At 47.4% G+C, this 26,799-nt stretch overlaps 1 protein-coding gene and 1 pseudogene across 1 annotated transcript; both read left to right on the top strand.

Moving 5' to 3' along the window:
• The first annotated feature begins 832 nt into the window (after positions 1 to 832).
• LOC122439402 (coiled-coil domain-containing protein 83-like) lies at positions 833 to 2,107 on the top strand. Its single transcript, XM_043464455.1, has one exon. The coding sequence runs from the start codon at positions 833 to 835 to the stop codon at positions 2,009 to 2,011; it is 1,179 nt and encodes a 392-aa protein (XP_043320390.1). The 3' UTR covers positions 2,012 to 2,107.
• Positions 2,108 to 6,521: 4,414 nt separating this feature from the next.
• Positions 6,522 to 21,682, top strand: LOC122439401 (annotated as a pseudogene).
• The last annotated feature ends 5,117 nt before the right edge of the window (positions 21,683 to 26,799 follow it).

Below are 26,799 nucleotides of genomic sequence, written 5' to 3'. Positions count from 1 at the left end.
GATGGGCTCAGTAAAGGACATCAATGGTATGGACCTAACAGAAGCAGAAGATATTAAGAGGGGGTGGCAAGAAAACACAGAAGAACTATACAAAAAAGATCTTCATGAAGCAGACAGTCATGATGGTGTGATCACTCATCTAGAGCCAGACATTCTGGAATGTGAAGTCAAGTGGGCCTTAGGAGACATCACTGCAAACAAAGCTAGTAGAGGAGATGGAATTCCAGTTGAGCTATTTCAGATCCTAAAAGATGATGCTGTGAAAGTGCTGCACTCAATATACCAACAAATTTGGAAAACTCAGCAGTGGCCACAGGACTGGAAAAGGTCAGTCATCATTCCAATCCCAAAGAAAGGCAATGCCAAAGAATGCTCAAACTACTGCACAATTGCACTCATCTCATACACTAGCAAAATGATGCTCAAAATTCTCCAAGCCAGGCTTGACCAATACATGAACTGTGAACATCCAGATCTTCAAGGTGGTTTTAGAAAAGGCAGAGAAATCAGAGATCAAATTGCCAACATCCACTGGATCATTGAAAAAGCAAGAGAGTTCCAGAAAAACATCTATCTCTGCTTTATAGACTATGCCAAAGCCTTTGACTGTGTGGGTTCACAATAAACTGTGGAAAATTCCCAAAAGATGGGAATACCAGACCACCTGACCCGCCTCTTGAAAAATCTGTATGCAGGTCAAGAAGCAACAGTCAGAAACAGACATGGAACAGCAGACTGGTTCAAAATCGGGAAAGGAGCATATCAAAGCTGAGGGGGCCATGTGTGAGCTGGCCTCGGAAAGAGGAGGAGCAGATGCTACAGAGCCAGAGTGATGGCCGGCAAGGCTGATGGGAAAGAGGCCGGCTGTCAAATAAAGGAAAATGCAGTAGAACGATTTATGGCTCGAATAAAGAAATCTAGAGAAAAGAATCAGAAGTATCATGAAAGAAATAAACGCTTAAAGGATGAACAAATTTGGCACATACGGAAACTACTAAAGGAACTGAGTGAAGAGAAGTCAGAGGGATCCGAAGCTGTAACAAGAGAGGAAGTTGAAAACGCAATGAAGGAAACATGGAAGTTTGAAAGAGACCAGGGACAAAACTTGAAAGATATGCGCATCCAAATAAGCAATTCTGAGAAGCTATTTCTTGAGAAACTCAGTGAGAAAGAATATTGGGAGGAATACAAGAATGTAGGGAGTGAACAACATGCGAACCTCCTTACCTCCTTACAGAACGACATCAACAGAGTCAAGGAGAATGCCGAAAAAATGTCAGAACAGTATAAAATCACCCTGGAAGATGATAGAAAGAAAATAATCAGAGAAACTTTGTTGCAGCAGGACCAAAAGAAGGAATGGGCCACAGAGAATGCTCTAAGGTTCATTGACAAGGGCAGCTATCGAGAGATCTGGGAAAATGACTGGCTCAATAAAGAGATTGCAAATAGCAGGAAGGAAGTGGAAGAACTGGAAAAAGGTATTCATGAGCTGGAAGAAGAAAATTTGGTGCTTATTGATCAGCTATTCAACTGCAGACTTGTGGATCTCAAGATACCCAGGCGACTATATCTTACCCAAGCTGTTGGGCAGGAAGTACCACCTGAAGTGCCTTTGGAATTGTCAGAAACACATAAAGTCACCCCAGAAAAGTCAGAATCGCAACCTACAGACATAAAAAGCAGAGACATGTCGAGCATCTCATTTGGGAGCAGTGGTTTTCGTCTTAGTTACAAGGACAGCAGATTGGGCCAGCTTCCGGAGATAGATGAAGAAGAGAGTTCAAGAATAGAGTTTGGGGCCTCTGATATGAAATACTTACTGTATGAGGATGAGCAGGATTTCAAGGATTATGTAAACCTGGGCCCCCTGGAAGTGAAGCTTATGACTGTGGAGAGCAAGAAAATGCCCATCCACTTCCAAGAGAAGGAAACTCCAGTCAAATTCTATGAGGATGTCAGGAGTCCAGAAAGCCACATCACGTATAAAATGATGAAGTCTTTTTTCTAAAACTGAAAAGTGAAAACAACTTCCTGTACTTTTCTTTTGGGAACTGAGGTATATCAGTTGCCCATTTTATTTACACTTTGGTCCATTTTTAAAGCAGTGAATATTTATAAAGGTCATAATTACAGTTAAAATAAAAAAAAAAAAAAAGCTATATATTGTCACCCTGCTTATTTAACTTCTATGCAGAGTACATCATGAGAAATACTGCGCTGGATGAAGCACAAGCTAAATTCAAGATTGCCGAGAGAAATATCAGCAATGCAGATGGCACAACCCTTATGGCAGAAAGTGAAGAAGAACTAAAGAGCCTCCTGATGAAAGTGAAAGACGAGAGTGAAAATGTTGGCTTAAAGCTCAATATTCAGAAAACTAAGATCATGGCATCTTGGACCCATCACTTCATGGAAAATAGATGGGGAAACAGTGGCTGACACTATTTTGGGGGGGCTCCAAAATCACTGCAGATGGTGACTGCAGCCATGAAATTAAAAGACACTTTCTCCTTGGAAGAAACGTTATTACCAACCTAGACATTATTTTAAAAAGCTGAGATGTTACTTTGCTAACAAAGGTCTGTCTAGTCAAGGCTATGGTTTTTCCAGTGGTCATGTATGGATGGGAGAGTTGGACTGTGAAGGAAGCTGAGTGCAGAAGAATGGATGCTTATTTTTTTTAATTTTTATTTATTTACTTATTTTATTAGTTGGAGGCTAACTACTTCACAACATTTCAGTGGGTTTTGTCACACATTGACATGAATCAGCCATAGAGTTACATGCATTCCCCATCCCGATCCCGCCTCCCACCTCCCTCTCCACCTGATTCCTCTGGGCCTTCCCAGTACACTAGGCCCGAGCACTTGTCTCATGCATCCCACCTGGGCTGGTGATCTGTTTCACCATAGATAATATACATGCTGTTCTTTCGAAACATCCCACCCTCACCTTCTCCCACAGAGTTCAAAAGTCTGTTCTGTATTTCTCTGTCTCTTTTTCAGTTTTGCATATAGGGTTATTGTTACCATCTTTCTAAATTCCATATATATGCGTTAGTATACTGTACTGGTCTTTATCTTTCTGGCTTACTTCACTCTGTATGATGGGCTCCAGTTTCATCCATCTCATTAGAACTGATTCAAATGAATTCTTTTTAATGGCTGAGTAATATTCTATGGTGTATATGTACCAGAGCTACCTTATCCATTCATCTGCTGATGGGCATCTAGGTTGCTTCCATGTCCTGGCTATCGTAAACAGTGCTGCGATGAACATTGGAGTGCACGTGTCTCTTTCAGATCTGGTTTCCTCAGTGTGTATGCCCAGAAGTGGGATTGCTGGGTCATATGGCAGTTCTATTTCCAGTTTTTTAAGAAATCTCCACACTGTTTTCCATAGCGGCTGTACTAGTTTGCATTCCCACCAACAGCGTAAGAGGGTTCCCTTTTCTCCACACCCTCTCCAGCATTTATTGCTTGTAGACTTTTGGATAGCAGCCATCCTGACTGGCGTGTAATGGTACTTCATTGTGGTTTTGATTTGCATTTCTCTGATAATGAGTGGCGTTGAGCATCTTTTCATGTGTTTGTTAGCCATCTGTATGTCTTCTTTGGAGAAATGTCTGTTTAGTTCTTTGGCCCATTTTTTGATTGGGTCATTTATTTTTCTGGAATTGAGCTTCAAGTATGGATGCTTTTGAACTGTGGTGTTGGAGAAGACTCGAGAGTCCCTTGGACTGCAAGGGGATCCAATCAGTCCATTCTAAACGAGATCAGAGCTGAGTGTTCATTGGAAAGACTGATGTTGAAGCTGAAACTCCAATGCTTTAGCCACCTGATATGAAGAACTGCCTCATTTGAAAAGACCCTGATGCTGAGAAAGATTAAGGGCAGGAGGAGAAGGGGATGACAGAGGATGAGAAGGTTGGATGGCATTGCCGACTCAGTGGACACGAGTTTGGGTAAACTCCGGGGGTTACCGATAGACAGGGAGGCCTGGCATGCTAGAGTCCATGGGGATGCAAAGAGTGAGACATGACTGAGTGACTGAATTGAACTGATAAGGGGAAAGAATATGAAGAAGAATAGGTATCTATATCTATATCAAGAATAGATAGCTATATGTATACCAGACCAGCTGGAATGTAAGGGATGCTGATGGTGACTGGTTCTGACTCTCAAGACTTCAATCAACTGAAGCTTGGAGTCTCCCACAGCCCAAGACCCTTAATGAACATGCCTGTAGAGTTAAAGTGTTCGTCACTCACTCGTGTCTGACTCTTTGCAAACCCATGGACCACCAGCCTCTTCTGTCCATGGAATTCTCCAGGCAAAAATACTGGAGTGGTCTGCCCCGCCCTCCTCTTAGAATCTTCCTCACTTAGGGGTTGAACATGGGTCTTCTGCTATGAAGAGATTGTTTACCATCTGAGTCACCACAGAAGCCGGAACATGCCTATACTCATAGATTAAAGCTTACCCCACTCTGTGGTTTACAAAGACTCTGCTCTGGAAAGCTCCATGGTGTCCTCCATGGTTCTGCAAGTAATACACTTTTCCTTCCCATGAGCTTTGGCTGGGTTGTACCTTCTGGCTCTACACCCACCAAGAGGTAAACTCGCTTTTCTGGTAACATTTCTCCATCCAGACTCCCAACCACCACTTGACACTAATTCTACAGCCAGTCACTTTGCTTCCAACATGGAAATCACATTATTTTTCTGTGAGCAAAGCTACCTAACAGCCAGAAACAGTGTCCCTATTTTATCTTGTGCAGCCAGTAGGTGTCAGGCAAACTCAGCTCAGTGGATCCACATTCCTCCAGATCGATGCCTCGGCTTACAGAAAACATTTGCAAGGCTTTGAGGTTTTATTTATACCTCAGTTTGAAGGTACATTAAATACATAGATGGCTCATCAGTGCCACTTCCACTTTCAGGTTAAAAATCCTCCAAGTTTTTTCTAACATCCTTATTCCGCGCGTTGTGTTTAAATTCTTTGACCACACGGTGTTTATCTTGTGTCTCATCCGAATATAGTTAATTACACCGTTTCCCTTGAATAATGCAGTACTCACCACATAAGAGTTCTTGCCAAAACTGGATTTGATAAGGTAGGGCACAGGTGGGCCTAGGATACACTCCGGGAGCACGATTACAGTCTGGTGGAGCCGATATACCAGTTGAGGGCACTGGAAAGAAACATTCAGCCTGAGGACAACCCGCCCACTTGAGGATCCAGGCCTAAGAGGCCAGGCCTGAAAACAAAGAAACCAGCCAAACTGCGCCTGCGCGCTGGAGGCTTGACAGACACGCCCACAGAGCAGCCAATCCCCGAGCGGTGGGGCGGGGCATCCATCGCGCTCCCCACCCTCCGAGCGCCTATTGGCCAGACTGCCTCAGTCACAACGCCGATTGGTCGCTTGTGCCTGACAGGGTATAGGCAGGCTGCTGGCCCTTCACTTCACCTCAGCGCCGAAGGACTGGACTTCGCTGAACCTCTAGCGCTCCTGGGGACAGGGTGGGCAGCGTGGCGGGACAGCGGGGAGGCTGACGGAAACGCACCCTGCGCAGCCCTCATAAACCCTTAGCCTGATGGTTTCAAATTCTAGGGTGGGAGGCCCGAAATCCTGTCAACTTTGAGCAACCTGAGTCCTAATCTGAAGGGGGCTTGGTCTCGTCAGCTTCAGGGATTACAAGTCCCTTCCACCCAGAGAAACTGCGAATCCCCTAGTGCTGCGACCCTCAAATACCTAGATTAAGCCCAGTTCCCCTCAGCCTGAGGCACCCTAAAAGTACCACCCGCAGAGAGACCAAATTTCCTCACCCTCGGAGACCGTGAATACCTCCGACTGGGAGCTCTTAAAACTCTTCCTCCTCAAGACCCTGTCCTGCCTGTCGGAGACATAAAGTCCCTTAATAAGAAACCCCCGATGTCCTCAGCCTCACAGATCCCAAGTTTTCTCACCCTGCACATTCTACATCAGACAAAAGATCCCCAGTCCCGTCTGTCTGAGGACCCCAGTTACTTCAGCCTGTGGGACCCAGATCTCCTCAAGCCAAGCGACTTGTCCCTTAGACGTAGAACCTACGTTATGCCCAGATTTTTCTGAGTCTGCAGGAGGAGATCCTCAAAACCCTTCTTGGAGAAACATTCCCTCCGCTGCACCGGAACAGAGCCCTGATTTCACCCTGACCCCAGTCCAGCAGTTAGGGGTTTCCGGGTCTCATTAAAAATCCCTCCGTCTCCCACAGACACATCCCTCCCAGTGCCTTCCCTCAGAGGGGCTGAATTGTAGGGGAACCAAAGAAACCAAATCTAGTTCACATTAGGCTGATCTGTCATATCTAGTCAGGATCCGTCCATCCCAACAATACCCTCACCCTGACTTTCCCCTCACCTTCCTGCCCTGTACACTCCACCCAAGGAAGACAGACCAGGCTCTGGACACTGCTCTGGGCTATCTCAGCACCTGCTTCTTCCACAGGCACCTTGGCCTTGAGCACTCCAATGGCCATGAGGCCGAACAGGTCTCCAGAGGAGAGCACTGAGGCAGATGCTGGGACAAGAGAGTGGAAGCCCACGGTGAGAGTTGGAGGCGGCAAAGCTGAGCTCTAAGCCAGCTCTATAGGAAGGACACGGCGCTGGCCCCTGAAGCACCACAGACTGCTTGCCCAGGCAACTGAGTGAACTCCCCTGTGACTGTACACAGGATGGGCATACCTGGTCCTGTCTGAGATGGTGGGGTGGAGTGGGGCAAAACAGGACACTAGCTTCGTCAACTGCCCTGTGTCCAGGGAGAGTTAGGAAAATGCTCAGTGTTTGTTCAGTTAGGCAGGACATAGTCGGGAAGGAAAGCCTTCATCCCTGTCTCACACAGACCATCCAGTAGCTTCAGGCTACTCCCTGCACAAAAGGTGGAGGAGAAGGCCCAGCTCTAAGGTCTGACTTAGATTAGTAAATCACTGATGAAATCTATTATTTTCCTTAGGCCAAAGATGCTTTCAAAGACATCTCCATATACTTCTCCAAGGAAGAATGGGATGAGATGGGAGAATGGGAAAAAATCCGATATAGGAATGTGAAAAGAAACTACGAAGCGCTGATTGCTATAGGTAACAGGAAGTGCTGGGTGCCTGTGAGCCTGGGAAACATGAAACAGGTCTTCACCCTCAGTGTTCACTTGGCCCGCTCTTAGGTGGCTTCATCTGCTCACAGTTCCCTTTTGTGTGGAGACTAACCTGGAGGAAATGTTTACAGTTTTGTACCAAAGGGAGGTTGACCTTGCAGTGCAGAGCTCACCTCTTGCCTTATTCTAGATTCCCCCAGTCCATCCCACTGATTCCCTGACTTTGTGACACTTCCCATTGCTTCTATGCTTTGTTTCTCCTTCTTAGGACAAATATTTTGCTTCTTTCCAGGTTTCAAAGCCACTCGACCGGATTTCATGCATCACCGCAGGCAGGTCATCAAACCCCAGGTAGATGACACTGAGGATTCTGATGAAGAATGGACACCAAGGCAGGAAGGTGAGAGGCCAGGAGGATGTGGAGGTGTCTTCCTGAAACCAGCCTGGGCTTAGGTCTCACTACATCTCAGCCATTAGCAAAGAAAACATAATTTTCAGCATTCTGAAGTGGTTGTGGCTGAATATTTATATAAGTCTGAATGAAGATGAATGTATAGGTTTTCCAGTGTAATTCTCAAAAGTTTTATGGTTAAAATTTATCATTCTTTTTACAAAGAAGTGTTTTTGCTAAACATTCTTAGTGAAAGGCCGTTAAAGAAACCTTAGAAATAAATTCACTAAACAGATTTAATACTAATCTCATTGGTTATTGGATTAAACCTCTTCGATGAGGAAATGATTATCATATTATGTCAAGATTATTTCTGTATGTATATAAAAGAAAACCCATGATCTTTTTACCCTAAGGTTAAACTAATTCTTTATTTTGATTCTGGGAAACGTTGGAGAGAACTATTTTTCTCCATGATCTTTCCCACATTTCACTGACCAGAGATGGCATCAGGTAAATAAAATGAAGTACACTTCTTATTATAAAGTGGAAGTGAGCAGCTCACCTTCTCTTCTGCTGCTGAATTAGTTTAGAAAAGTTAATCTGCCTAGAATGCAGAAAACAATTTAGACAGTTCTATGATTCTCCATCTATGGATTTCTGTTCTCCCAGATTTTTAAGAATTATTTATTTAGTTTTGGCTGCAATGGGTCTTCATTGCTGTCCATGGGCTTTCTCTGGTTGCGGTGAGTGTCTTCTCGTTGCAGAGCATGTACAGGCTCTGTAGCTTGTGACACACAGGCTTAGCTGCCCCGCAGAAAGTGGAATCTTCCTGGACCAGCCATCAAACCTGTGTCCTCTGCATTGGCAGGCAGATTCTCATCCACTGTGCACCAGGGAAGTCCCTCTGTTCCCTGAGGCTATTAAAACTAGGGAAAGGGACATGAAAATAAATATTTGGTTGTCTGCAAAGGTTTTTACATGAAGAGAGATTCTTCATAGGGAATACATATGCCTCGGTTCACCATACGCCTGCACGTCTTTATTTACCTTTTTAACAATTTCTGAGTATATGGCACACTGTTGGTAACTATGTGCACGTTAGTGTTAGTTGCCATAGTGCTAATGGCTCAGTCATGTCTGACTCTGCCTACCCATAGACTGTAGCCCACCAGGCTCCTCTGTCCGTGGGATTCTCTAGGCAAGAATCCTGGAGTGGGTTGCCATTTCCTGCTCCAGGTGATCTTCCCAACCCAGGGACTGAGCCTGCCTCTGTTGCATCTCCTGCATTGCAGGTGGATTTTTTACTGCTGAGCCACCAGGGATATATATACACATTGCTATACAACAAATCTGTAGAAATGTCACATCTTGCGTGACTGAAGTCCTAACCCACTGAGTAACAATTCTCCAACTGTTCCTCCTCACAGCCCTTGGCAACCACGATTTTATTTTCTGTTTCCATGGATTTGATTCATTTAGATACCTCATAGAAGTGGAATCAGGCAATATTTGTCTTTTTTGATTGGTTCATTTCACATAGTATAATATCATCAAGGCCCATCCATGATATAGCATAGGACAGAATTCTTTTTTAAGGCTTCAAAACATTCCGTTGTGTGCATGTGGATATAAGAGCTATAACATATATCATATATATAACCATTATCTTTTATCCACCAATGAACATTTAGATTTCTTACACATCTTGCCCATTGGGAATAATGAGGCAGTGACCATACATGTGCCCACTATTTATTCAATATCTTGCTTTAAATTTTTTATGGAAATACACTCTTGAGTGGGATTGCTAGATCAAACAGCAGTTCTAACTTTCTGTGTAAACTCCATACTGTTTTCTAGAAAGCTTGCAACATTTCAAATTGCCAACAATAGTGTATAAGGGTTCCAATTTATCCATATCCTTCCCAAACTTGCTATTGTCTTCTTATACACATTGCCCATCACAGAAGGTTTCAATTTGTATTTCCCTATTGATTAGTAATACTGAGCATCTTTTCATATGTTTGTTGGCCATTTGTGTATTTTCTCTGGAAAATGTCTATTCAATTCCTTCTCTCACTGTTAGTCAGCCCAGACTGCCATAACAAAGAAGACTGCATTCCTTAAAACAGAGAAATTTGTTTTCTTACAATGCAGGAGCATGGAAATTTGATATCAAGGTTCCATCATGGTCCATCAGGGTCTCTTCCTGGCTTAAAGTTAGCCTTCATACTGGTGTATGCTTATTAACCCCTTATCAGATGCATATTTTACAAATATTTTCTACCATCCTATAGGTGGCCTTTTCAACTCTGTTCAGTGTCCTTTGCTGCACAGAGGTTTTAAGATTAATCTCATTTGTCTATTTTTACTTTGTTACTAATACTTGTGCACTTGGTACCATATCTAAGAAATCATTGCTGATTCAATGTCCTGAAGCTTCACCCTTGTTGTCTTCTAAGAGTCTTAGCAAGTCTTGCATTTAGGTCTTTAATCCATTCTGAATTGATTTTTCTTCAAGATGTAAGATGTTCATTATTTTGCATATGGTTATTTTGTTTGCCCAGCACCTTTCTTTACAGGGATTAAACTTTCCCCATTATCTTGACACCCTAGATGAATATCATTAGGCCATGTATCCAAGAGTATTTCTGGCTGTCTATACTGTTCCATTGATTGACATATCTGTCTTTATGCCAGCCAGCTTCCTCAGTGGCTCAGCAGGTGAAGAATCTCCCTTCAGTGCAGGAGACCCAGGAGATGCGGGTTCTCTCCATGGGTTAAGAATATACCCTGGAGAATGAAATGGCAACCCTGTCCAGTGTTCTTGCCTGAGAAATCCCCTGGACAGAGGAGCCTGGTGGGCTACAGTCCAAAAGGTCACAAAAAGTCAAGAAGACTGAGCGACTAAGCACACATTTTTTGCCAAATCTACACTCTTTTGGTTCCGCTGTACTCTTGTGCTAGTATTTCGTGGGAATACTCAGGGAGATCTATTCTCATCTGGAATGAGCTTTCTACCCTTTCTAAGATTGCTTTGCCTATTTGGGGTGCTCTGAGATTCCGTGTTAACTGTTGGATGGATTTTCTATATCTGAAAAAAATTCCATTGGGATTTTAATAGGAATTGCTTTGAATCTTTAAATTGCTTTGGGTAGTATGAACAGCTTAATAATATTAAGCCTCTAAATCCATAAACATGAGACATCTATCTGTTTATTTACATCAGATTCCTTTCAGCAGTATTTTGTAGTTTCCAACATATAAGTCTCTCATCTCCTTAAGTTTACTCCTAATTACTTCATTCTTTTCAATGCTATTATAAATAAGATTATTTGTCCAGTAGCTAAGACTCCACACTCCCAGTGCAGAGAACTTGGGTTCAGTCCCTAGTCAAGGAACTAGATCCCACATGCCGCAACAAAGACCTGGCACAAACAAATAAATAAAAATAAATATATTGTTTTTTTAATTTAGCTGTTCAGTATAGCTTTAAAAAAATAAAAAATAAATAGGATTGTTTTCTTATTTTCCTTTGTGGAATGGTCATTCTTCATGCATGGAAAGATATTTGAATGTTGATTTTGTACAGTGCAACTTTCTGTGCAGGATTTTTGTGTGTGTGGATTTAAAGATATTTCTGCACATAAAACCATGCCCCTGTGAACAGACATAATTTTACTTCTTTCTTTCCAATGGAAGCCTTTTGTTTCCATTTCTAACCTAAAGCCCTGGCTAGGAGTTCTAATATTATGGTGAACAGAAATGTAGATATCAGGCATCCTTGCCTTTTTTCCTTGATCGTAGAAGTTTTCAGGTTTTCACTGATGACTAGGATGTTAGAGGTAGACTTTCAATATATGACCTTTATTATATTGCATTAACTTCCTCGTATTTCTACATTGATGAGTGCTTTTGACATGAAAGACTAGTAAATTTATTAGATACTTTATGAACATCAGATGAGGCACAGATGAAGTTTCATATTTTTTTTTAATTTTAAGAAAATTATGTTATGCTCCCAGTGGAACCATGGAAGTTGATGATACAGAAATCATTTCCATTCCTCCTTTGGTAATCATTGTCTTTGTCACTCTCTGGCTTAGGATTATGTGTCCCTAATTAAAACACCCAGAGTTTTTAAACATTTCCCAACCAAAACACTGATTCTCATCATTTTTAGGTAAACCTTCTTCAATGGCCTTCAGAGTGGAGCACAGTAAACACCAGAAGGTGAGTATTTCCCAAATCCTGTTGCCAAAATGTCCTCCTCATGGATCCAGGCACAGGTGAGAATAGGAGAAAACACAGAGATCCTGGAGACGGCTGCCTTCCTGCCCTGGATCTTTAGCACACTGTCTGACATCATCACCATCTTTACAGTTAGTAAGAACAACAGCAGTAGTAGGCTGTTCTGTTGCTACAATATTTTCATAATATTTCAGACTTTAAGCATTTTATGTGAATAAACTTGCTTAAACCTTAAATCAATCCTATAGTACCTATAAGTAGGTATATAGCTATCAGCATTATAGATCACAAAACTGAGGTAAAAAAAAAAAAAAAAATGATTGATTATATACCCAAGATCACCGTATCACTGGTAGTGCAATCTAAAGCAAAGGACTTTTTCTAAACTACTTAAAAAATGATTAAAGTTTCCATGGTTCTATTAAGCTTATTCATACATCTTTATATCATTCATCTGAGAGATGTTTTCAACCTCAGTTCTTTTGTGCTGTGCTAGGGAGGGATATGCTAAGACATCTGACTAAGGGAAGCTTAAGGACATGCTGGGCAGTTTGTAGAGTGGATGGTCCAGGATGAAGAAGGAGACAGGATCCCTACCTCAGGGCCTCCCACTCCAATAAGATGAAGCAACTCGCAACCCTGAGAAGCCTCAGGTTTATGAGTGAAAAGCAACAAATAAGAAAATAACGGAAGGACGTCACATAGATTACCCACTTTTGAGTAGAAACTCATCATCTGGGCATCATTTCAAATGCTCCTTCTTGCAGGAGGAGTAACAGCTCCTCCTCTGAGCTCTAATAGGCAACTCTCCTGTTTGGAATCATTTGTTTAGCCTGCCCCTGTGTTGTGAGCTTTGAGAGCCTAGCCCACCCGCATTCATTCTCAGAAGTCCAGGCCCAGCTCAAAGCCCCTGAGGGCCCCCTGAATGTTTTGTGAATGAGTGACTCCACATTTAAGCATTCATCTAGGAGTAGAGAGGTCAAAGAATGCTGAAGATAATATCTGTGAGCTAGACTTCAAATATAGATGCAGTTTAGGGAATAAATTGATACCAGGGATGTACGCTCATGTTCTTACTGTATTAAATAGCTCACACAACAATTTGGTAAAGGTTATTAAATTTCATGTCCCTATAATATTAGGAATTAGCCTGTATACCAATGAATGGATCAGGAAACTGAGCAGAACCAGCTAGTCATACAGCCTTGTTCAAGGAGAACTGATGAGACCAGCTACTTTAATTCCAAACATTGTCTCTAGGACATGGCAACCTGCAACTTTCATCTCATTTTCTTTATTGTCTAAATGTGTTTCTGCCGATCGTCTTTTCTCTTCTTAATCTCACGGCTTTGTCACCTTATTTTCCAGATGTGGTTTCTCCCCTCTGTAATTTTCCATACTTCCTCGTCCATCAAATGGCCACTAATTAATAGAAACCCCAGATCTCTCTACGAGCCCTTAGCCTCTTCTTTCCCTGACCTCCAGCTATTCTCCCTGCCTTGCTCTCAATTTTATGCAGAAAGTTGAAGGGGAAGAACCTTAAGAAATGGATTCTAGTTTTGATTCACTATCCACCTAGGTCCTTTTGTTACACTCCAGTGTTCAGACCCAACCCCCCCAAAATCAGGTATTTCCAAGAATTGTCAAAGTATTAACTAAAGTCATGCATGTCAAAACACTTCATAAAATCCTAAAGAACTAAAGAAATGCATGTTGTCTTTTACTCACATGGAAGAGAATGTCCAGGGCACCATTAAGTAAGGAATCTAGTTTGAAGGAATTGCTGGGAGCAGCAAAATCACTGAAGACAAGTGGCTCCAAGCAGGCTCAGAAACCAGTGCCCCATCACAGAAAAGCAAGGACCCCTGGACAGCACCCCAGACAAAAAGTCGGTAAGACAAAGTTTGGGGAGTTCCTCTAATTAATTCCTCTAATCCCTGTAGAAAACCTAATAAGTATGACCTAGGTGTGTGGCATGGACTTTGGGTAGGTGGGAGTTTAAGGTGGACCGATCTGATACATGAAGTTAGCACTGGGGCCTTGGGAAAATCTTATACATTTTCTGAGGTCCTGATTGCTATGTGTAAAGTGAAGATAAGGATACCTAACTCATGCAGTGCTTGAAAGCCTTACATTAAATGCAAAAGTCTGACACCTACAAGTAGTTCGATAAACCCAGCTGTGATGATGGGGACCATGCTTTGTTAGTGTTTATGCCCAGACCTCTGCTCAATGCCTTACATGTCATGTGCCCTTATCATATATTTTCTGAGTAGATGTGTCGGTGAACTATTTCCTAAGTAGGAAGGTTGGAATGTTAAACCTACTAACGGGAAGTGCAGGACACTATCACTGAACTGGACACCTGTGGTCACTGGAGCCTCAGTCTCCTGAACCAGTAGTTAAAGGGAGAAGAAACAAAGTATAGAGGAGGGACTTCCTGGGGGTTAAGTGGTTAAGACTCCACGCTTCCACTGCAGGAGGTGTGGGTTCCATTCCCGGTCAGGGAACTAAGATCCCACAAGCCATGCAGTGTGGCCAAGAAACAAATAATGTAACATTAAAACATAATATTACAAAAGTAAAAGTTTGAAAAATACATGCAAGAAGGTTTTCACAAAGTGTATAAATGGACAGGTAGGAGATCTCACACTTTCTGATAAAACAGGGACTAACTCCCCAGACCCCGCCAGTCTTGCTTAGCTTCTGTTCTCCATCTTAGAACTCAGAAGAAAGGAGACTGGAGTGAGGAGGTACAGTCTACGGGAAAGAAAGGGCCACGTGTACCAAGAGGTCAGCGAGCCCCAGGATGACGACTACCTCTGTGAGTGACCCCGCTGGCCCACTCATGGAGAAGCGGCTAGGAGATTTGGTCCACTAACCTCACCCCACCATTTGGTCCCCCAGCCATCCCCTTCCTCTATGACTTGGGGTGCAGGATCGAAGCCAAATGCCATGAATGCCCCAGTTCCTTCTGAAGGTCGTTATGACCAGCAACATCACTATACCTCCTCTCATTCCCTGTTCTCACCTCCAGATTGTGAGGAGTGTCAGAACTTCTTCATAGACAGCTGTGCTGCCCATGGGCCCCCAACCTTTGTAAAGGACTGTGCAGTGGAAAAGGGGCATGCCAGTCGCTCAGCCCTCACGCTGCCCCCTGGGTTAAGCATCAGACTGTCGGGCATCCCTGACGCTGGGCTTGGAGTGTGGAACGAGGCATCAGATCTGCCGCTGGGCCTGAACTTTGGTCCCTATGAGGGCAAGATCACAGACGATGAAGAGGCCGCCAAGAGTGGATACGCCTGGCTGGTGAGAAGCACCCGTTTCCCTGTCCTCTGGGGTCTAACCGCTTATGTGTGGTGGGGGGTACTTCATGTCTACATGCGAGGATGCAGATAGTGATAACCCGGTCGGCAATGACAGAGTCAGCCCTGTGTACTGTGTGCCCTGGGCGTGAACACAGGACTTCCATCTAAAGGTCAGAGGAGAGGTGGGACCACAGTGTAGAGACACTCAGGACCTCTATCTAAAGGTCAGAGGAGAGGAGGGAACACAGTGTACAGACACTCAGAACCTCTATCTAAAGGTCAGATTAGCGGTGGGACCACAGTCTACAGACACTCAGGACCTCTATCTAAAGGTCAGAGGAGAGGTGGGACCACAGTTTAGAGACACTCAGGACCTCTATCTAAAGGTCAGAGGAGAGGAGGGAACACAGTGTAGAGACACTCAGAACCTCTATCTAAAGGTCAGATTAGCGGTGGGACCACAGTCTACAGACACTCAGGACCTCTATCTAAAGGTCAGAGGAGAGGTGGAACCGCAGTGTACAGACACTCAGGACCTCTATCTAAAGGTCAGAGGAGAGGTGGAACCGCAGTGTACAGACACTCAGGACCTCTATCTAAAGGTCAGAGGAGAGGTGGGACCACAGTGTAGAGACACTCAGGACCTCTATCTAAAGGTCAGAGGAGAGGTGGGACCACAGTGTACAGACACTCAGGACCTCTATCTAAAGGTCAGAGGAGAGGTGGGACCACAGTGTACAGACACTCAGGACCTCTATCTAAAGGTCAGAGGTGAGGTGGGACCACAGTGTACAGACACTCAGGACCTCTATCTAAAGATGAGAGGAGAGATGGGACCACAGTGCACAGACACTCAGGACCTCTATCTATAAATCAGAGGAGAGGTGAGACCACAGTGTACAGACACTCAGGTCCTCTATCTAAAGATCAGAGGAGAGGTGGGACCACAGTGTAGAGACACTCAGGACCTCTATCTAAAGATCAGAGGAGAGATGGGACCACAGTGTACAGACACTCAGGACCTCTATCTGAAGATCAGAGGAGAGGTGGGACCACAGTGTACAGACACTCAGGACCTCTATCTAAAGGTCAGAGGAGAGGTGGGACCACAGTGTACAGAGATAGAGGACCTCTATCTAAAGATCAGGGGAGAGGTGGGACCACAGTGTAGAGACACTCAGGACCTCTATCTAAAGATCAGAGGAGAGGTGGGACCACAGTGTACAGACACTCAGGACCTCTATCTATAGATCAGAGGTGAGGTGGGACCACAGTGTACAGACACTCAGGACCTCTATCTAAAGATGAGAGGGAGACCAGAGTGCACAGACACTCAGGACCTCTATCTATAAATCAGAGGAGAGGTGAGACCACAGTGTACAGACACTCAGGTCCTCTATCTAAAGATCAGAGGAGAGATGGGACCACAGTGTAGAAACACACAGGACCTCTATCTGAAGATCAGAGGAGAGGTGGGACCACAGTGTACAGACACTCAGGACCTCTATCTAAAGGTCAGAGGAGAGGTGGGACCACAGTGTACAGACACTCAGGACCTCCATCTAAATGTCAGAGGAGAGGTGGGACCACAGTTTACAGACACTCAGGACCTCTATCTAAATGTCAGAGGAGAGGTGGGAACACCGTGGTACACACTCACAGGACTTCTATCTAAAGGTCAGAGGAGAGGTGGGACCACAGTGTACAGACACACAGAAGTGACTCCTCCCTTGTGGAGCCCTTGCCTTCAATGAACCAAGAGACTCAGACTTGGAATGATGAGTAAGGGGCTTACCGTGTGGTCCGACTGGCAGGTGAATCCATGCAGGCTGAAAAGCACCAATGACTACAGAGGGAAATAGCTCTTCTACTGCTTCCTACCAAAAAACAAATAAAAGAAAGAGGGAAGCTTGTAACTCTTTCTCTGACACTCAGATTACCAAAGGGAGAAACTGATACGAGTATGTGGATGGAAAGGACACGTCTTGGGCCAACTGGATGAGGTGAGTGCAGTGAGTCTGCAGTGTGGAGACATTGAGACTCCCTCCATCCCACGCCCCTTTCCTTCTCAACCCGGCTCCCTCCACAGCTTTCACATCTTCCTTCCTCTTTTCCCTCCATATCATGCTCTTTCATTTCAAAAGACACTAGAAAGAAGGAAATAAAAATATGGCATGTGCCGTCAAGATACAAGTCTATATGCTGAACAAAACTGGTGGACTTGAAAACAACTTGAGGAGTCTAGATTCACCAGGGACACTTTAACTCACTTAATGGACATTTACCATGCATTTTATGTTTCGGTTTAGACAGTGCACTTCGTTACTGAAGCAGATCACACAACCCATGTCCTTTTGGAGAACATACTGCAAACAGACATTAGCCAATTGATTTTAGGAACAGTAACCTTATTTTTTCTATCTTTGAGTAACTACACAGCGCCAGGAAAACCTAATACAGGAGACCTTGACTCTATGTGGGCAACAACCTCTTCAGGCTTGGTTCCAGTGAGAAGTGGGCCCTGAGGCCTCAGAAGGAATGGGAGGCAGGATGGCCCTGAGTGGGGCCATTCTCTGAGGGCCTCCCTTTCATCAGGGCAGGCAGACAGTGAACAAACAATTACTGTTCCGTGTCTCAAGCTATATCAGAGCTCTCTCCAAGTTTCTGTGGGAGGGGGTGGGGAAGCGAATAGGACTCTGGATACACGTGGGGAGATGGGAGAAAGCCTCGGGAGAGAAAGCAGGCTGGGGTGAGTTCTGAGGGCTGCGTGTTAGCCAAGGAGCACCAAGTCCTGTGGATGAAAGAGAACTTAATTCAGAGTTTAGAGGAGCTGGAGGTCACCAGCCTCAAGGACAGTCCAGGTGGAGATGAGTCTGGAACTGGGCTCCGGAAAATGGCTAATTAGGTAAGGAGAGAAAGGCATGGGAGTTCACATGGCCTGGTCGAAGGTGTGAACAGAAGGTCCACATGAGGGGCGGCCTCAGAGGCGGAAGGCAAGGAGCTGGGCATGGTCGGAGAGTGGAGGGCACTCATCACCTGAGGTTTCTTTCCCTTTCCCGGCCTCGCCCCCAGGTATGTGAACTGTGCCCGGGACGACGAGGAACAGAACCTTGTGGCCTTCCAGTATCACGGGCAGATCTTCTACCGAACCTGCCAGGTGGTCAGGCCGGGCTGTGAGCTGCTGGTCTGGTACGGGGACGAGTATGGTCAGGACCTTGGCATCAAGCGGGACAGCAGGGGGAAGAGTGAGCTCGCGGCCGGGAGAGGTGAGTGTCAGCCCTCTTCCAGCACCCCACCCCATCCTGGGAGCCTCCGTGGTCCGATTTCAAAGCAGAGGACAATCCAGTGTAAAGTCAGTTGAGTTGCAATTAAAATGCCTCAGAATTTGATTCTTTTCATGATTGTTAGGAAAAATTTTTATATTAAAAATGCTAGTTCTAATTTTTAATATTTCATGCAAAAAAATGTGTAACATCACCTTCTGCTGAAAGGCTGAGCAGCAAAAAGCAACATTTCTAGCACCTACGAGCTCTCTGCCCTTTACCTGTTTCTTCCTCATTTCGTCCCATTTCTAAACGACACATGTACAGTGATGTGCATTCAGTTACTGTTCCAGTTTGTTGTCATTTGAGTTCACACTCTGTGCCAGACGGAGCTCCACGCACCGAAACAGACAGAACCACTGCCCTGGGGCAGCAGGGGCTTCACACCAGACAGGGGCTGGTGCTCTGAGGAAAAACAGCGCAGGGAACCTGCCTCGGGTCAGCGTGAGCAGAGGGTGGGGTGTGGTGCAGGACGGTGGGGCAGGGTCTGTGCACAGATAACACCCGTGGGTAAGGATTCCAGACAGGGGAGCAGCCAGTGCCTCAGACCTAGGGCCGGGAAGAGAGACCATGCCAGGGGTCATGGGAGGAAGCACAGAGGACGAGAAGGAGGCTGGATGTGACACGGAAGCCTCAGGGTCTGTGTCCACGTGCAGGCCCCAGGGGTCCTCCTGGGTGACACAGAACAACCGGGCGGCTTTCTGCTGCAAGCAGCTTGTTCTCTGTGCTAAGACGATGCTTTGCTTCATTTTGGGGACATGACATCAGCAGGGAGGCCCCTCAGAGGTCAGTTCATTGCCAGACACGCGGGGAGAGTGGGCTGGCTGAAGATGCTTTCGAGTGAGGATGTGAAGAGTCTGGCTGGAGATGTATTTTTAAATAGGGCTTCCTAGTGCACGTTAAATGGACTAAGCCTGAATGTAATAAATGAGGTATGAGTACTGGTGAGGCTTGAGAAAGCATATGCCTTTATTTTATGATTTATGGGAAACTGAGACAGGAGCAACTTGTGAACCTGTTTGGGCAGCAGGGGCCAGAGACCTGTAGTCAGTGGGACCTGGGCCGCTCGGTCTCATCCAGTCTCAAACCCACTTCCTGCAGAGATCGGCACAAAGGCTGCTCTTTGAACAAGGAGCCACAAAGTCAGATTTACCCACACCTGCTGTAACCACCCCCTGTGCTGCCTCCCATATGCAGAGAACTCCAGGCCAGGCGCCCCTAACTTAATAGAACCTTTCTCCTCACAGGGAGCCACTCAGGAGATTTCACCTAAGACATCAAGTCTTATCCCACAGTAGGGTAAATACCTGTGGCCACTGTGACATGACTTTTCAGATACTTACAGGCAGGGAAAGTCCCTGCAGATCCACCTCTATCAGGAGAGACGCTGCCTCTGATGCTGCTGGAAGGTCCCTATCTGGGTGATATGTAGAAAAGGCCCCTGACACCAACTTCCTTATTTCTGTAGATGTAGAGAATAAGAGTGGAGTGGAAAAGTGGACTATAAAGACACACTCAATGGGCGACAAATCGTGCACTGTCAACACTTAGATAATTAGTGAGGCAGGCCTGACCACGGCAAACCAGCTACCTGACCAAAAGCTTCCTCTTTCAGCAGAACTGAAGCCCAAGATCCACCCATGTGCCTCCTGCTCTCTGGCCTTCTCCAGTCAGAAATTCCTCAGCCAACACACCCAACGCAGTCACCCGTCTCAGACCCTCCTGAGACCATCTGAAAGAGACCTCCTCCAACCAGAGGATCCCTGCCCAGGCAATCAAAATCAGCGATATTCAGATCCACACAGCCCGAGCGACAAACCTGAGGGTCACAAGACCAAGGCCATGCCCCAACCGTTGCTGAAAAGCGTAAGGCTGAAGAGGATTTCAAGGGCCTCTTCCTACTCAATCGGAGGACAAATGGGGGGTTCTGGGGTGCATGAGAGAATGAAAGACGAGCCCAGCACAAGCCAGAAACTGAATCCAGAGGACACAGTCACATTACTCACGGGGGCAGGGGTCTCGGGGATTATGAGAGTCACATATGGAGAGTGTGGGCAAGGCTCCAAGGACAGGTCAAGTCTCACCACACACGAGAGGACACACACAGGGGAGAAGCCCTATGTTTGCGGGGAGTGTGGGCGAAGCTTCAGTCAGAAGTCAGATTTCATCAGACACCAGAGGACACACACAGGGGAGAAGCCCTATGTTTGCGGGGAGTGTGGGCGAAGCTGGAAGTCAGTCCTCATCAGACACCAGAGGACACACACAGGGGAGAAGCCCTATGTTTGCGGGGAGTGTGGGCGAAGCTTCAGTCAGAAGGCTCATCTCATCTCACACAAGAGGACACACACAGGGGAGAAGCCCTATGTTTGCGGGGAGTGTGGGCGAAGCTTCAGTCAGAAGTCAGTCCTCATCAGACACCAGAGGACACACACAGGGGAGAAGCCCTATGTTTGCGGGGAGTGTGGGCGAAGCTTCAGTCAGAAGGCTCATCTCATCTCACACGAGAGGACACACACAGGGGAGAAGCCCTATGTTTGCGGGGAGTGTGGGCGAAGCTTCCATTGGAAGTCAGTCCTCATCAGACACCAGAGGACACACACAGGGGAGAAGCCCTATGTGTGCAGGGAGTGTGGGCGAAGCTTCAGGGAAGTCCGTCCTCATCAGACACCAGAGGACACACACAGGGGAGAAGCCCTATGTTTGCAGGGAGTGTGGGCGAAGCTTCAGTCAGAAGTCCGTCCTCATCTCACACAAGAGGACACACACAGGGGAGAAGCCCTATGTTTGTGGGGAGTGTGGGCGAAGCTTCAGTCAGAAGTCCGTCCTCATCACCCACCAGAGGACACACACAGGGGAGAAGCCCTATGTTTGTGGGGAGTGTGGGCGAAACTTCAGTCAGAAGTCCATCCTCATCAGACACCAGAGGACACACACAGGGGAGAAGTCCTTTGTTTGTAGGGAGTGTGAGTGAGTCAAGACCATCAAACCACACCTTAGCCTCAGGAGGATTACTGCAGCCACCCCATGCCTCTGCTCTAAGGGGGCCTCAGAGGAGGTCTGAGACCCGTTAGTATCCCCAGAAGTATCACGAGAGATTTCCCAGGTGGTCCAGTTGCCAAGACTCCAATGCAGAGACCCACGTTCAATACCTGATTGGGGAACTAGCTCCCACAGGCTGCAACTAAGACACAGCACAGCCGAATAAATAAATATATAATAAATATTTTAAAGAAAGAGTGTGATAAGCACAGAATTACTTGTTAAATAGACCTTCCACTTTCGTGACAGGAGAGGAGGTAGATAAACAGCAGAGGGTTTCTTAAGTTTTCTGGAGATGTTCAGGCCAATTGCCTTTGTGGTTTTTTAGTACTTCTCTTCTAATAAATTTTGTCTCCAAACAAATCTGAAGCCCAGACTATGTACTCATTCCCCCCTTATCACTGACAGCAGTGGAGTCCAGTCGTAGCTGAACCCCTGGGAAGGCATAATTCTGGAGCCAAGTCAGTTAGGTCACTGGACAGTCAGTTCCTGTGTCCAGGGAGAGGAATGCAGAGTGGAGTCAGACTCACCAGGGAAAGGAATTCCCTGGCCTCCTGGGAAGTGTGGCCTCTCCTCCTTATAGCCTTCGCTCTCCTTTGGCCTCTCCTGGTTGCCCTCTGGTTTCCTCTGACTTCTGTAGCCGCAAAGGTGAAGGCCACGTGCACGTGTGTGTGTGTATGTGCGCGCCTGGCTCAGCATGGGCCATCTGGTCTCTGCCACTCCCTCCGGGTCATCACAGCATCTGGACTCCAGATTTGACCTCAGGGGTCCAGTTCTCAGCCCTGCCCCCAGCAGCTGTGTGAGCTGGGGCAAGATGCTCAACCTCTCTGTGTCTCTATTCTCATCTGTGATACGAGGTGGGAGCACCAGCCTTTTGGTCTGATGCGGAAGCACAGGCGGAATCTGGCAGAGGTTGGCTGAGAACGCAAGACCCACCTTTGCTTTCCTTTGTGTTTTTTTCCTTAATCTTTTTTTATTTTTTAATAGAAGGATAATTGCTTTACACAATTTGTTTTCTGCATGTCCTTCAGCCCCCACACCTTCCAGGTCTTTAGAGCTAGACGAGGAAGAGGCTGTTTAGGCACTGGGCTGCCCTGATGAGGGGGTGTGAGGTCAGGGGTGCTAAGGGAGGCCGACCTCCATTCCCACCCCTGCCCTTCCTGCTGGGCTGGGCAGCCCCAGGGCCCCTCCACAGACAGGCAGTGCCCACAGTCGTCAACCCTGCTGAGAACAGAGCCTGGAGCCGCATTTGCAGAAAATCCCTGTCCGGCCCCCATCCCACCCCCACACGGAGGGTCCTTGAAGCCCACACCGCGGCTTCTCTCTGCATGGGCCCCGTACCCGTGCCCGTAGGCTCTGGACAACGCTGTTGCAACCTTGAAATTCTTAACCATGTAATAGTTCATCCTTACACTTCCCTTTCATGAGTGAAGTCTGATGGGCCCCGGGGTGCGCTGTGAGCAGAGCAGATGCACACACATCACGGGTCCTGGGGTGACTGGGCTGCACGAGGGGAGAAGGTGGACACAAAGCCCCCGCACCCTGGGTGAGTGAGGGTGGGGACAGCACCAGGAAGCCACGCTTGCTCAGACCCGGAACTGAGCTCCGACACAGAGTGGGGGCAATGGGGTTCTTAAGGTCGACCACACCCTCCCCTCTGTGAATGACCTCTGCCCTGGCCTGATCCTTCCAGAAGGGGTTCAGGAGGCTGAAGTCCGCCCGGCCACCAGAAGACACCAAGGGGAGAGTGGGACACGGTGCGGGGGGGCGGAGGGTGCGAAGTCTAGGACTCGGGGCAACGGCCCTCAGTTCCCTCCGTTTGCCAGGCTTATGAAGCGTCTCTACATGACCCGAGTCAGTAATAAGCACCCACTATTATTTTCGGGTTTCTATGCTTTCTTAAAGGAACGTGTTTGTCTGTGGCTTGGTTTCCCTACAGGAAGGGAAGCCACGTAAACTCCCCATCTTCTGTGGCTTCGGGCCGGGGCCACGGGAGGGAGAGTTAGGGGTGGTGTAGGCAGAGGGGCTTCAACTGAACAACGGTGGGGATCCAGAAACCTGCAGGGGCTTCTCAGCTGCACCTCCCACCAGAGCTATGCCTGGAATCCCCTGGAAGGCTGAGCAGGTCAAAGCTTCTCCCTCCCGTCCCCTCCGCTCCCCTCCCCTCAAAAAGCTGAATCCTGGGGCCAGCCCACAACACCCCCAAATCCACCATCACCCACAGCCCCACACAGGCCCTCCCTCACAGAAGTGGGATGACCTGGATGGTGGCACAGATGATGTGTGACCCCAGAACTGGGGGTCTCAGCTGACCTTGAGCAAGGAGGCTGGTGCTTTACATAGCCTCCCAGCACAGGGAGCTGCCAGCAGCCACAAGCCATGATCTGAAGCGGAGCTGGGAGATGGGGAGTGGGGATGCGAGCTCTCTGAGGTCCCATCCTGTCCCCAGGACAGCGGCCAGGCCCCACCTGACACCGTGACTGCCCTGCACGGTCACACAGGACACCAGCAGTCATGGGACGGACAGCCAGCTGCCTCCGCCGCACGCTCCACCCTGACCACCGTGTCCCTGTGGCTGTACCAGCCCCGCCTGCGCGCGGCTCTGCTTGGCTGCAGGGGCTCGGGTACCCTGGGTGAGTCGGTGAGGGCAGAGCTCCAGAGGCCAAGCCTGTCTTCAGCCACCAGACCTGCCCTGCTTACTGGACTCATGAGCCCAGCCAGTATCTGAAGCCAAGATGCCTTTGGGAGAATGACACCCAGACGCTGACCCCAGAGCTCAGACTCCTGAAAACTTACTAAACAGATTATTTTTAGTCTTTTCTTAAAGGGGGATGTTGGCAGGAAGCGGGGAGGGGAATGACTCCCTTGGTGGTGCTGTGGTTAAGAATCCACCTGCCAATGCAGGAGACATGGGTTCAGTCCCTGATCTGGGAAGACCCCACGTGCCGTGGAGCAACTAAGTCCGTTCACAACTACTGCAGCCCAAGAGCCTAGAGTCTCTGCTTCCCAACCAGGGCAGCCGCCACAGGGAGAAGTTCAGCGCAGAAACGAGAGAGCAGCCCCCATGCCCGACAGCCAGAGAAAAGCCCGCACAGCAGCGAAGACCCAGCAAGCTGAAATAAATAAATAACCTTGCTTTAAGTAGGAGATCGCAGCATTCTCTGCTGATCCAGAGGCTAGGACTCTGAGCTCCCAACACAGGGGGCCACGTTCAACCCCTGGTCAGGGCACTAGATCCCACATGCTGCAACTGAAGGCCCTGCATGCCACAGCTAAGAACCAGCACAGCCAATTAAATGAATACTGAAAAGTAGGAGGCTATTCATCCGTCACCATTGAAAACTGCAAAATTTTAGGAAAAGAAAAAAAAAAAAGATCTTATTTTGCAAGTGCTCATGCTTGATTGCAAAATTTTCTCATAATATGCAGCTGTTTAAAAAACAAGAAATTTAGAAAATACAGAAACTAAAACCCACCCATAAATGTGTGGAGAACACCAATTACTGCAGCATCCGGCCACCACACACGGGAACACACATCCGTGTTTTTCCTCTACAAAGAAGCTTTCAGCCTCCACCCCTCTTCCCACCGGCCTCTGCTCTGCTCACCAAGAAGACTGTGCTTTGGGCTCATGACCGGGGGGATTTCTGTTGAACTCAGGGAGGCAGAGGAGCAGGGCTGTGTGATTGGGGGCACCGTCTGGCCTGCAGTGAAGAGAGAAGCAAGAGTGCTCCCCTTCTGGGTCCAGTAACTCCAGGGGCCTCGGGGAGCCGCCCGGGAAGAAGCCTCTCAAACACCTTCCCTGCAGTCTCCACAGTTACAGCACATCCCACGTGTCAGGGTTCAGCTGTGGGTTAACAAGTCCTCGCTTGTTGGACATGAAACGTGTTTCCACAGAGAATCTGCCCAGATCTTGGCCTAGTTTGGTTCTCTTGTTGGACATGGAAAGTGTTTCCACAGAGAATCTGCCTGGATCTCAGCCTCGGTTGGTACAGATGTAACAGGCAGTACGTTCAGGGCTCAGGGAAGTTAGTTCTGAAGCTCTCTGGGTTTAGGGCTACAGCACCTCCTCACCTCCACCCCTTCCATGGTCATGGAGCCTTCTCTTCCAGAGGAAGGTGTTTGGCAACATCAGCCACAAAGACACATACTGAAGAGGAGAAAGCCCACGGCAGGCGGGGCTGGGTGTTCCTGGGGGAGCAGAGGGGTCTTGGACACTCCATGCTGGACCCCTGCTGCACCGGCTTCTCCTCCTTCTCGCTGGGCATGCAGCTTTCACCTGCTGGGTGCCCGCCAGTGAGGGGCTCCCAAGACACCAAGCTGGGGTTGGCGATGGGGGAGCTGGATGCCAGGGAACCCGAGACCCTGTAGCAGGTCAGTGCACTGTGGACGAGGGCCGGCCTCACTGAATGGTTAGGCCCTGTGCATACAGGACACCCTCTCTGGACCCCAGGTGGAGGTGCTTCTGCCCCCAGTGCTCACCTGGGTCTCAGGAGGTGGAAGAGAGACCGGGTTGTCCTTCCCACCTCCTGCCCAGAGAATGACAAAGGCCAGTTCCCAAAAGTGGGAGCAGGTTGGGCACAGTGAGTCTTTGGTCTCACACAGTCCCTGTGAACAGGGGTTTACTGCTTCCTGGATCCTTCTTGGCTGGTTCTCCTTCTGTGTTGTCTTCACCTCAAATCACAAAGATGAGGCAGTCCAGGTGCCCACAACATCTCTCACCCAGGTGCCAACAACCTCCTTATTTATTATGGGCAGGGAGACAGGGTGGCTGGTGTGACGCTCCCCTGGACCAGAGAAGAGACCCCCTAGACTGTGTCTCTTCTACTCCTGAGACCCAGGTGGGCAGTGGGGGCAGAGCACCTCCAGCTGGGTTGTGGAGAGGGTGTCCTGAATGGACAGGGCCTAAATGTCCAGTGTGGCTTCATGGGGTATGGGCAAGAGGGGCACGAACTCCTTTCTAAATATTTCAGACAACCACTGAGTTCCTTCTGGATTTTGGTTTCAGATCTTTTTATATGGTCCATTTTCATAGTCTTTATTGAATCTGTTACAATATTGCTTTCATTTTCTATTTTGATTTTTTGACTGCAAGGCATGTGGGATTGTTACCAAGTCCAAGCTCGCTCTTCATGCCTCACAACAGGCTGATTAATCAGAGCCGAGGTGCTGAGGCAAGGAATATGACTTTACTTGGAAAGCCAGAAGATTGATAAAATAGCAGACTAATATCTCCAAGAAACCATCTTGTCAGGGTCTGGATGCCAGTGTCTTTCATAGAACACAGAGCTGGGAGATGAGGAAATAAAGTAAAAAGGCCACTAATCTGGCAAATATCTGGAATGGC

The sequence above is a fragment of the Cervus canadensis genome, chromosome 4, assembly GCF_019320065.1.
Source record: "Cervus canadensis isolate Bull #8, Minnesota chromosome 4, ASM1932006v1, whole genome shotgun sequence".
Taxonomy (NCBI): Eukaryota; Metazoa; Chordata; class Mammalia; order Artiodactyla; family Cervidae; genus Cervus; species Cervus canadensis.
The sequence above is the reverse complement of the archived record's forward strand: the minus strand, read 5'-3'. Positions and strand labels throughout refer to the sequence as shown.